Below are 13,148 nucleotides of genomic sequence, written 5' to 3'. Positions count from 1 at the left end.
TCTACGACTTCTATAGCCCCTTTGCTCAGCAGAGTTGACATCTCCTGTCACAACACTGCTATTACCATCAGTCTACCACCGTGGAAAGAATTCAGCGGAAAGAGGCGGGCCTCTAAAAAAAACGAATTGGTGTATCCGTGACAATTGTGCGTAACACCCATTGAGAAATGCCGGGCAAGCGTTCCACGCGACCCAAAACGATACTAGCAGTCCCAAATTTCCGCTTTCTGCAACGCTGTCATACACATAATGTCCGTGCACGGAAAAGCCTGCGGCATTCGTGCACAGGGGAAGTGTATGCATAAGAGCTATTGCGTCCCGTTGTGTATAATCCTGAACGTGTCCACGGCAGGAATTAGACCAACGAATTGAACATCAGGCTCTGCCGCTAACTAAAACGGCGGCTGTGCGAGCCGTCATAAACGGGTCGTCTGTGTAAGACCCTTGAATCGCCCCTCGAACTCTGAAAGCTGGATTGCGCAGTGTCTGAGGGATTATTATTTATTATTTACGCCTGGCGTCACAGCCCGATCCAATGCTGCTCGAAGCGCTGTTTGCTGCAGGATTTAATCCAACAAGATAAACATAGGGCCACGCCGCTAGCGAGAACGCAGCAGCTGTGTGAGCCGTCATAAACTGGCCAAATTCGCCAGTCTTTTGTGCCGTCCCTCAAACTCTGAAGACTGAATTGTGCAGTGTCTGAGGGGCGCTCAAATAACAGCTCAGTTCAGTGACGCTCGAAGTGCTTGTGCTGCGAGACGGTCAATGTTAGAGTGTAGGGAAAAGAACGAGAGGCTTCTCGTAAAGAACCGTAATAAGAGAATAAAATTTGCCGAAATAGACACGACTCGATACGTCTAGACGAGACTAGGTCGCGGCGGAGTTTGGCGCGATCCGTTCGGCTAGAGAGGTAGTCAAACGGCATCGCTATATAATAGCAGTCCGCCATGTCACTTAATCGTGGCAAAAACCCGCGCCGTTCGTGATATGCGCTGATAAGGCTGCTTCCAGGACCTCGAAACCTCTTGGTTGAGGTCCGTGAGAAGGGTAATTTATCCACCGCGTGGATAGCCACATAATAGCACACTGAGGAAGGGGAAGCGCGTTTCTCCTGTCCGCTCGGAGGGAGAGAACCGCTTATGCCGGTCAGAGCCTACTCTGAGTAGAAGCTGCGGTTAGACAACATAGTATAAAAGCAAAACTGCTCTGATTAACGCGCTCGAGTAGGGGAGAGTGAGCAAGTGGAAAACTCCAGTGCATCACTGTACTCATAGTCAAGCCGCACATATCGCCCCTAACCAACACCTCGTGCGGGGCCTCGGCGACCGCAGAAGCGAACGGTGGGGGTTAGACGCGAGGCGACTGAAGAAATAGACTCCAGAGCGCGGATACTTTTCTTATTTTACCATAGCCGTAGGCTATCACAGAGAGAACATGAGAGAGGCTGCAAACGAATCTCTCATGAGTGCCTCCCTGTGATAAACCCATATACGGCTCTTACCTTTCGTTGACTCATCGCGTCCGCGAAAGAGGAGTTAACACTGCTCGAAGAAAATCGCTGGAGAACGCGAGATGATAGGGCACAGATGATTCGCTATTCCTGAAGGAATGAAATCTGAGTGAAATGGCGCGCTGCACCCAGGTATATCATGCGTGCGCATGCGTAGGGTGGTGCTATGCGCCATTTGGCCAATAGGATTGGCGGGATGGTATAGGGCTTCAGACATTCGTCACACCGGAGGTGTTCCCATACGTGGTGACGTCACCGCAGCATCGAAGTGACCTATGATAGGGAAATGCATCTACTTACACATATTTGAGAATCGAGATATTTCATGTTATATTTAAAATTTTAAAATTAAATTAAATTTAAATTAAATTAAATTTAAATTATGTGAAATTATATTTAACACATGAATCTTTCGAAAAAAAAAAACGGGAAAAAATTAATAGCCTATTTCAATTATATTTATATGGCTGCTGTAGGACGAGCATGACGAGCTTTATTTAGCATTTTTGTCAGTAGCAGAAATACAGGGTACAGAAATAAAAAAATGAAAATAGTAGTGAATAACATACATATATTACAAAATAATTTTCATTGTAATGAATGTGAGCATATATTATTTAAATTATATGTCTAATATATATATATTTCTTCTAACATTCTTAGTCTAACAGTGTACTAAAATTATTTAGAAATGAATATTCCTGGAAACCATAGACTATTCTTTATGCTGCTACTGGTTGTATGTAAAGCTTTATATAGAGTTTTTGTGTACATGCAGTTGTCTTTTAAAAATTGGAAGTCCAAATTATTGATATAAAACTTAAAAAAAAAAAAAAAATCAAAATTACAACAAAGTCAAAACATTCTTGTATTTTTGATTTCTAAATCTCAAAATCCTTTTTTATAATTATGACATTTTTTATCTCATAATTGTTTTACAAAAGCATGATTTTTTTTCTTGTGACATACAGTAAATAAAATGAGAAATTATTTATTTCAGATTATCTAATGCGCATTTATTGATGACACCAAAGGTTTATCTTTCCATTTTTCACCTATGAAATCAGATTTGACCACAAGGTGGCGCCAACACGTTAATAAAGACCTGCTTGAGTGTTTTAAACACTTCAAAAATAGGCAACTAACAAGAATTAAATGCTGAAAGAAATGTATTTCCATAGATTTCCATTCATTTCTACACATCGTTTTGAAATGAAAAAAAAATGCATACAAAATTTATACAGAAAAATAATCTTTATTTTGCAGTTTTGCCAGTAACAGTAATACATGGTAAAATGAGGAATACAGGTAAAATGAGAAATGAAAATAGCAGAGAATAACACATATAAAAAAACTAAATAATTTTAACTGTAATAAATGTGAGCAGAATAAATGTGTGCAAAATGTATTTACAGCATATGTCTAATATATTTATATATATATTATTAACTCTTAATCTAACACTGTACTAAAATTATTTATGCTGCTCATTGTATTTAAAATGTATAAAGAGTTTTTGTGTACATGCAGTTTTGTCTCTTATCCACTGGAAGTCCAAAATATTGATATAAAACTCTTATATTAACATGTGATCATTTTTAATCTCATAATTGTTTTACCAAAGCATGTTTTTTTTTCTTGTGGCATACAGTAAATGGGTTTCTATAATTATTACCTTTAAAATTAGAAATTATTTATTTCAGATAATCTAATGTGCATTTATTGATGACACCAGCTCATAAGTCCTGAAGTCTTTTTACTAGATATGGGCATTGGAAAAATGAAGGTTTCAGCTGTGTCTGCGGCAGGTGTGTCCAGGGCAGGTGTTTTCTTGGAAGACATGTAAGAAGATGGGAAGGATGAAAGGATGGTTGGAGCCGGAGACGATGGTGTGATGGAGCTTCCGTTGTCATGCTGTGGAGTTATATGGGACACACACGTACACATGCACCCGGTGTCCATCAAGAGCCTGATAATGTCATTTCTGAATCTGACCCCAACGAGTGCGTAGAGCAAAGGGTTCAGGCAGCACCTCACATAAGCCAGATTGCGCGTTATGTTTTCCTGAAGGTGGAACTTGGTCCAGTCTTCGCAGTTTATCTGAGTGGGTTTGAATATTTTAATCAGAAGCACCATCGTGTAAGGAAGCTGAAAGAGAAGGAAAAGAACCACCAGAAGTGCCATCAGGCGCAAAGTCCTCTGTCTGCGCCAACAGTTGCCACCGGCACGGATCAAGACACGTCCGATCGCGCCGTAACACACCACCATCGCCACGCAAGGGATGCAGAATCCTGCGATCTTTGCCATCTGGGCCCACAGCTTCCATTTACTCACTCCATCGCCCCAAACTTTCATATCACACAAGAGGACGTCTGAACCCATGTCGTTCTCCACGGAGCTGAAGAGCAAGTCTGGCAGGCTCAGGAAGACAGAAGTAAGTGCGACTCCAAGCGCAGACAGTGTGCTGTAAAACAGAGTCCCAGAACTCCTCTTCCGTATGGCCCTGGTGCGAACCACCACCAAATAGCGATCAACGCTAATGCAAGCCAACAACAGCAGACCTCCATAGGTGTTGATGGCATACATACCACGGTTTAGCTTGCACAGCCCCTCTCCGAACTCCCAGCTGCCGATCAGTGTCTCTCCCGTCTCTAACGGAAGAGTCAGCAGAAGCAGCAAGTCGGACAGAGCCAGGTAGAACAGGAAGACATCGGTCATGCAGCGTAGACGTAGACGGCGGTACCGTGCAAATGTGGCAATGACCAGCCCGTTACCAAACACACCTAAGAAGAAGACAATGAGGAAGACCGTGGTCTGGACAACAGTAATGGTCAGCTCCTGTTCTTTGCTGGCTACACACAGCTCCTCAACATCAGTGACATTGGCCTCGGTGACCATATCAGTGTAATTGTAATCATAATCATAAGTGTAGCTTGATGAAAAATCTTCTGTAGTTGAATCAAATCGCTCCATACCTGTATAACATGGCAGAAACAGTTCATCAGGTTATCATCTTTGATGCATCAATTTCTAAGTCCTCTAAATGATCAACATGATCAAAACCTTCCTCAAAACCCTGTTATACACAATCTATTCAATGCATTCTTTGTTTTAATTATTAGTTCATCATCCTTAGCAAGTAAAAGGCTAGTATAGTTGACCTTATTTCATCTTACGGTTTGCGCACATAAATAACAACTTAACCAAAATGCATATTTTTGCTTAGTTTGGACTTCTGAAGGAACAAACCTGATATGTTGTCCCATATTCTCAATATACTGTATCATACTATATGGGCCATAAAAGCTCAATATGATACAAAACATAAGAAAAATACATGCAGTTGTTTTATATTTAGATTTGGTATGAAGGTTCAGGTTGGGTCAAAAGGGTTCAAAGGTTGTGTTATTGCAGTTTTCTACCAACTAATGGCGCTATTGAGAGTCTGGTTTCATGTGAATACTAATCTCTAAACTGAGAATTTTTAGATTTCAATAAGATTTAGAAAGTGCTAAAAACAATGAACAATTATCTGATCAAACAATTACACATTTTTCAGAAATTTTAATCAACCAGTCTGGCTTAGTTGACTAAATTAGTCATGTCATTCATAATTTCACGTGTGGGATTAAAGCAGGAATCTGAGGGGTTTCCTAGTGATTGAAGCAGAAAAAAATCTAATTAATCACTTGCTCATGGATGCAACTTCAATTTTTATATTAAATAAATAATGCAGAAAAATAACCAAAGGTTTAGTCAATTATTGTGGATTTTTATTTTAACAACTATTCCTTAACAGATCTTTTAAAATGCAGCTGTTAGCATGTTTTTTATTTGAACCAGCATTTAGCTATGTCAATTGGATGTATGCATTTTTCTTTTTTTAATGCAAAGCGTACATTCAAAATTCAGATTAATTGGGGTTTGCATTGCTTGACTACTTGCCAGTTTTTAAGCTTGGTGATTTTACTGTCACGTAATAATAGAGTAATGTCTTATGTTCGGGGTGAGTTTCCTTCTCTTAAAACTATGCGTTGGATTATTTATTTATTTATTTATTTAATCCTCATCGTCTTTTATTCAGTCTTGTGAGTTTTTCAGTTAGTGACATTTCTCTTAAGAAATGTATGGTGTTGTTTGTGACGCAGTATAGTTTAATTCAGCAAGCAGTTTGATCTCCGTGTAACGAATAGCTAACTTTACTTTTAACAGGCTAGCTGTTAATAATACAATTTATATACTTACATACATAGACATACGCCCTTAAAATAGTTTGTTATACACATGCCTATATTTATTTGATCTTATCCAGAGTTTTTGAACTTTTATTTATATATATATACTTTTTTGTTATTTTTCTTTTCTTTTTTTTTTTTTACTAGAAAAACATTAAGATCGGAAAGTCTCGCGTGTCACAACAACAAACGGTATCTATAGTAACTCGGCCTGGGTGCTGCCAGATGCGTCTCTTAAGAAATGTCACCTTTAGTTTCAGGTGTGTTTTGTGGTGAATGAGAGCACGAAATATCTCTGTTAAAAAATCTTTAAATAACGTCTAGGATGAAATTTTACTCATTTTAATAGTCATCGCGTGCCACAGTCAGACAGTCGTTGGCGTCAATCTGTCATCCATTTCGCGCTTTCAGTCAGCATCGCGTGCCAACGCGCTTTAAAACACTTTCGTGAGGAACGGGTTATTTATTCGAGCAGAAGTGAAGCTGGAAGAGCAGACTGAAGGGAGATCTCTTTTTATGATGGTTTTGTGGAGACACAGGCTTCTGTGCGACTCTCTGGTTATGAGAAGGAAGAGGATAATGATGATGGTGACGATGAAGCTCAGGACTGCATCAAAGGTTTAAGCCAACGGCGAGACTGCATCAGAAACAACCGTAAGCTATCAAACGTTTATAAAATTTAAAATATTCCAGACATAATACATTTTAAAAAAGTGTTTTAATAAACCATGCTTTAAATAATCCTAATTGTTGAGTTCATCGTGTTAATATATATTTTTAAACTGAGTTTGCGTTTAAAGTTGTTGATTTGATAACCGAAAGTGGCAATGCTTTGGCATTATTTTAATAACTTATGTATGCAGATTTAATTTAACACATTTAACACAGGTTTAACACAGATTTAACACATTTAACACAGGTTTAACACAGATTTAACACAGATTTAACAAATTAAATATGAACTTAAGCACGATACATTTTATAATTTTTAACAATGGGAAAAAAACGAGACAGAAAAAATACATTTAAATATATATAACTGAACACATTCGTATCGGAATGAAAAGTTTTTATTAAATTTTTTATAATTGATCAGTTCATCTATTTTTCTTATATTTGAGCTCTATAATAAAAGTTATTATTATTGACCGTTTAATGAGTGGTGCCCTATAACGTCCAGTTGTTTAGGAGGTATTTCTACGCGATTTAACCCATAAATAACCCATATGTCGATTGGTTCAGTAATATTAAATTATATTTCTGACATAAATAAAAACAGTTGATTTAGATGTAACCATTTCTTTAATGTTTACACATCAGGTAAAATAAAAAGTTTATTTGTAGCCTGGTATCTGGGATTATATTTGTTTATTTGTTTATTTATTTTTAGTAATAAAAATAAAAAACTTTCTGCATTGATATCTCGTAAATTATATTAAATATAATTTATATGAAATAAAAGCTTTTTTTTTACCATAGAAAAAAATATAAATACTTTTGAGGAAAGATTGGTGAGGTGTTAAGCCTGAAAATTTGGAATAAATCATATTTACCCAACTGCTATATATATATAAATATATATATACTTTTTTTATTAAAAAACACTAATATTTTTTAAACCTATGTTTCGTTAAATTATTGCAGACATTATTATAGAAATATATTACATTGATATCCACTGTTAGTAAGTGTTTGCAATGAAAATACCATGACAATTTAATATTTTGTCTGCAAAAATTAAAGCATTTTATTTTTAGCGTAGCCTAATTCACAGGCATAAATGCAGAACTGAAAGCATATATTTATTATTACAATCTTAATAACAATCTATCTGTCTGACTTCCATTAAACTTTGAATGTGGGCATCTGTAACCCTGGAAGGTATTAAATTCAATATTATTTGTGTTGACTCACCTCTGAGCGCAGGTCTTCAGGATATCTGCATGTAATTCAGACCTCAGTGGTTTCTCTGAACTTCTCTGCTGTTAAGGGGCCAGTGTCGCTCTGAGAGAAACTCTGCCTGGCACCCTATTTGGGCTTTCACTTCTTTGTTTGGCTGACTTTGCATTGCCCCACATTTCACACCAAAACATTTAAAGCACAACGAATCTCATAAACAGGAGGAGGCGTGTTTAAGTGTGGTTGCTGTTTCCTTAAAAGAGCACCCTAAGATGGTCTTGCATCAAAAGCCGTAATATTTGAGTCACAAGCATGTGAACCATGATTAAAGCAATGGTAATTAATGCACATCTTTTATAGTTTCATGGTATCGCTGTGCACAGTGCATGTCACATTGTTTTATGTTAACATGACTTCAGGACTTTTTCAGCAATCTGAACTTATCTCTGTTTTGCAACGTTAAATCATGCAATAAGCAGATTTTAAAGGATGTGCTTAGAACAGCTGTCTGTAGTTTCATAAATATCTGATTTGGCAGGCAATTTTCAGCTCCACCACACAAATTTAAATGCTAAATTTGTCCCTAAGAAAGTCCCTGCTTGCTAGGTAGTACTTTTTCAAAGGGCCGGAACTTTTGGGGGCGGGGCTTGGACGCGTCACATTCTGATTGGTTGAGTTCCTGCAACATTGTATTTCAACCACCATATATTTGCAGAATTGTTTAAATTATTACTGTTATTGTGTAATGAAATGTAGTTTTAAAATGATGTTAATTAGGTTTATTTTAAAAGACATGTCACCAGACTATTTACTTTAGACCACAATGGGAACGCAGACAGTAACAGGTCTGGGGGGGGGGGGTGGGGGGGGGCGTTTGTGGGACAAATTGATACATGAAAAGTGGCTTTAAATCATTATATACTTTAGATCATTTAGCCTAGGTCATTTTCTGCATAAATTTTTCTTTTGCAAAACTCAAAAAACAAACATGGAAGAACAATTATTCTTTTCTGATGTGTTTTATGTTTTATTCATTTATATTATTTTTATATTTTTAACATAAAAGGGATAGTTCATCCAAAATTTTAATTCTTTCATAATTTACTCACCCTCATGTCGTTCCAAACCTGTATGAGTTGCTATCTTATGTTGAACATAAAAGATATTTTGAATATTGCTGGTAATCAAACAGATGGTGATCCCATTGACTTCCATAGTATTTTTTTTCCTACTATGGAAGTCAATGGGAACCACCAATTGTTTGATTACCAGCAATCTTCAAAATAATCTTTTATGTTCAACATAAGATAGCAACTCATACAGGTTTGGAATGACAAGAGGGTGAGTAAATTATGATAGAATTGTAATTTTTGGGTGAACTAGCCCTTTAATTACTTAGGAACTCTTGTAGGTTTGTAGCATTTATGTGATACACACATTATATATATATATATATATATATATATATATATATATATATATATATATATATATATATATATATATATATATATATATATATATTAGTGCTGTCGAACGATTAATCACAATAAATCCCAATTAATCACATCCAAAATAAAAGTTTTTGTTTACATAATACCTGTGTGTGCTGTGTATATTTATTATGTATATAAAAAAACATACATACAGTATATATTTAGGAAATATTTACGTGTTTAAATGTATATATTTATATTCATATATTTTATATTATATATAAATATATGAAATATACAAACAACATTTCCATGAATTACAGACATGCATGTGTTTGTATTTATATATAAATAATAAATATACAAAGTACAATCATTTGATAGCACTAATCTATATATATATATAGTCATTATTAGTATAAATTTTTATTGTATTGTTATATATATATATAAAAAAAAAAAATATATATATATATATATATAATTTAATTTCTACATATATATATATATATATATATATATATATATATATATATATATATATATATATATATATATATATATATTAGTTATTTGCAATAGAATGTAATTGCAGTTGAACATGTTTGGCTTTAAAGATGTTTGTTTAGATGGTTTGGGTCTCTTGGCTTGGTCTTGAGTTCAGCAGAAAGTCATAATGGTTCCCCAAAGTGCAGAGACCAGGTAGGTTTTAATTGCGGTTATATTGTAGGTTTTGATCAGTGGAATTTGAGGTCGAATCTGCTTGGGTGTCTGAGTGTTGCACCAGAACACCACAAGCTTTTAAACTTGCAAATGAGAAGCAGTATGTTTGCAGAAAATTGTTAGATAAAGCGTTCTGTTCAAAACATGTTCTGAGGGACATCTGATAAAACTGCATTTTAATATTCAAGCCCATTTAATCAGTAAGTAACCATATAAGCAGGATCATGTTCAGTCATTTGTTTAGTATCAGTGGTGCTGATCACTTAATTTGCATTAATGATTTATAATAATAATAATTAACTGAACACAATCCTTATGTCTTTGCTACATGCTATGTGTGTAATTTAATCTGAGTAAGTATCGAAAAGGATCGTAAAATTCAATTGATTCTCAGAGAGCACATATCTTTTCTCACACAATGCCCTACACCCTTTCTCTTTCCCACCCGTTTCTCTGTTTTGTTTTGAGTAATCTGTGGTTGGCAGATCGTTGATGGGTACAATGTTTACTTGAAGCATGCCGTTCACAGTTCATTCGAAACACACACACACACACACACATAACATTTGACCTTGTTTCGCCTGTGGAAGGTAATTGCAAGGCATTAGAGGCTCTCAATGCAAAGTCTGTTCCAAGAAGTTAAATTTGCATCCAAAAACATGTCAATGTTAAACTTTATTAAGAGTTGAGTCTCCTGCACTTCACGCTATTGAAAATAGAGGCTGCTAACTAAGTTTTAAGTTTTGATAACAACAAAATGAGAGTTTAATCACTGTTACATTACACACACACACACACACACACACACGCACACACACACACACATTTGTTTTTATGAAAAGTGGGGACATCCCATAGGTGTAATGGTTTTTATACTGTACAAGCTGTATATTCTATGGCCCTGCACCAACCCTACACCTAGCCCTCACAGGAAACTTTGTGCATTTTTACTTTCTCAAAAAAAAAAAAACTAATTCTATATGATTTATAAGTGTTTTGAAAAATGGGGACATGGGTTATGTCCTCATAAGTCACCGTCTCCTTGTAATACCTGTGTCATACCCATGACATTATACAAAGTTGTGTCCTGATATGTCAAAAAAACAAGAGCACGCACACACACACACACACACACACACACACACACACACAAAACACCTAAAAACTACTTGCATGTGGCATATATGGACACTTTGATTTTAATAAAATTCTTAATTCAACGCTTGCTAATTTATGTATTATGTTTGTGTTTTTATGCATTTTCTTAAATGCAAAATTATTATTTTCATATATATTTGCTGCTTTCTGCAGTTCTTATATGTTGCTTTATGCGGTTTTAAAATAAGTTGTGTGTATGCTTGCAATCAAGTTGATAGCAGTTTTAATGAAATGAAATGCTTATGACCGGTTGTTTTTTTTTTTTTTTTTTGCAACACTTCAATTTTGTCACGATACGAGATGTGTTATAGAGTGTCACAGGAAGTATGCTTACTTGGTGCAACTGGACAATTTCCGATCAGAACGATAATGCAGAGACAGTGTTGGTGACATCTGCAGACTCTAGTGCAATACAGTGACCCAATTAAAAATTATTATTATTTTATTTTATTTTTTATTTTATTTTTTGGGGGGGGGGGGGGGCTATATATATATATATATATATATATATATATATATATATATATATATATATATATATATATATATATATACACATACATACATACATACATGTATACATATATACATATATATATATATATATATATACATGTATACATATGTATATATATATATTATTATTATTATTATTTTTTTTTATTTTTTTTATTTTTTTTAACTGCTTGCTATTTCTAGTAAACTGTAAATCTAAAGTTAGATATGTTTCTAGATCATGGCAATTATGCTAAAAATGTTACTTTATATTGTTGTTTTCAAATTTACTTACTATTTCAGGAACACACATAATGCATATTTAGTGGAGCTTTTATATGATATGTTTGTATTATTTATCATTAATTGTTATTTATTTTTTCTGTTTAAACCAACAAATATAGCAGGTTGGGTTAATGCAGCAAAAAAAAAAAAAAAACTTACTTTTGTGGTTCAGTGCCATTTGCCCTTTCTTTATAAACACTAAGGGATACTGGATAAATATTAAAGGGATAGTTCACCCAAAAATGAAAATTCTGTCATCATTTACACAGCCTCATGTTATTTCTAACCTGTATGAGTTTCTTTCCTCTGCAGAACACAGTGTATTTTCCCACACTATGGAAGTCAATGGCTACCGTCCACTGTTTGGTTACCAACATTCTTCAGAATATCTTCTTTTATGTTCAACAGAAGAAAGAAATTCATGCAAGTTTGCAATAACTTGAGGGTGAGTAAATAATGAAAGTTTTTTTTGCATGTTTTTGGGTTACTGTCCCTTTTACATAGTTGATAATTTTCCAGTTGTGTGTACACCGTAATGGCAGATTTTATTACATTTTTTCATGTTTAGTAAGCTGTTGTCTTGTGATGTCAGGTTGGGTTTGTTCCTCTGTCAGAGTTGCAGATTAGATGACTGTTAGCCTCATCGGGCTTCACAAGTGTTGAGTACTGAGTATGGCTTTTAAAGACATTTTAAGAGTTTTATTTCATGTGAGTGTTTATGTGATCAATGTTTAATACATATCAATACATTTCAGTTCGATTAGCTTTATTGTCACATCCTGGAAACAAGTCATTGCAATACAATAGAAATTCAAGAATCTGTACATACACACTAATACATTACAGGCACATGCTCAAGTCCACATAACTGAAGAAAACTTTCTGAAATAATAAATCGTTGATCAACGAAGGCATCATTTTAAGTTCACTCAAGACATTTATTTAGCAGATGAATTTAACTCTAAAAGCACATGCAAACATTTGCCTATGAGGATTTTCATTTTTGTCAGTATGAGACGTCTTACAGGTTACTGAAAATACACAAATAAGCAAAATTACCCGCAGCATGCTCACATTTGACTGGTGGTGGGTGTTAATTTCACACCATGCTGTAGAAAGATGCCATGTTTTCAGATCAGCACTTTTCCTCATGCTATGTTTGTTCAGTTTATGCTTTTTCTTTTCCACTTTTTTTCTATTTTTATCTTGTATTTGCCAACAGAAAGAGTATTTTTCTCACATACGGGCCGCTGACTGATAGCAGACGTGCACACACGGCACTGTTTTCTCAGAGTACTGGGTGCCATTTAGATAACTGTGCTCAAAATAAAGATATTAATCAGTAGGGCAGCATTTTGGGTAATATGTGACAGGATGTGACAGATGTTTGGTAGTGGCAGCACTGCC

General features: G+C 35.0%; 2 protein-coding genes across 4 annotated transcripts in view; one reads left to right on the top strand and one right to left on the bottom strand.

Moving 5' to 3' along the window:
* The window catches only part of LOC128013343 (receptor activity-modifying protein 1), a 29,968-nt gene that overhangs the window by 9,349 nt on the left and 7,471 nt on the right, over nt 1-13,148 (top strand). Inside the window, exons 1-2 of one of the 3 annotated variants that reach the window (XM_052596260.1) lie at nt 6,214-6,399; nt 12,054-12,186. The exons of 1 other annotated variant lie outside the window; for it this stretch is intronic. The gene's annotated coding sequence lies outside the window, so the exon portion shown is untranslated. Of the gene's footprint in view, nt 1-6,213; nt 6,400-12,053; nt 12,187-13,148 lie in introns of those variants that run through there. One more of the 3 variants, XM_052596261.1, reaches the window with a different exon arrangement.
* Nucleotides 2,761-7,912, bottom strand: LOC128013342 (C-C chemokine receptor type 7). The gene is made up of 2 exons (XM_052596258.1): nt 7,660-7,912; nt 2,761-4,485 (listed from the first exon to the last, which is right to left on the bottom strand). The coding sequence occupies exon 2, from the start codon at nt 4,481-4,483 to the stop codon at nt 3,230-3,232; it is 1,254 nt and encodes a 417-aa protein (XP_052452218.1). The 5' UTR covers nt 4,484-4,485; nt 7,660-7,912; the 3' UTR covers nt 2,761-3,229.

Source organism: Carassius gibelio, chromosome B24 (assembly GCF_023724105.1).
Source record: "Carassius gibelio isolate Cgi1373 ecotype wild population from Czech Republic chromosome B24, carGib1.2-hapl.c, whole genome shotgun sequence".
Lineage (NCBI taxonomy): Eukaryota > Metazoa > Chordata > Actinopteri > Cypriniformes > Cyprinidae > Carassius > Carassius gibelio.
The sequence above is the reverse complement of the archived record's forward strand: the minus strand, read 5'-3'. Positions and strand labels throughout refer to the sequence as shown.

Bases quoted from the DNA above. Each gene is read 5' to 3' on its own strand.
- LOC128013342 (XM_052596258.1), bottom strand. From the start codon at position 4,483: ATGGAGCGATTTGATTCAACTACAGAAGATTTTTCATCAAGCTACACT.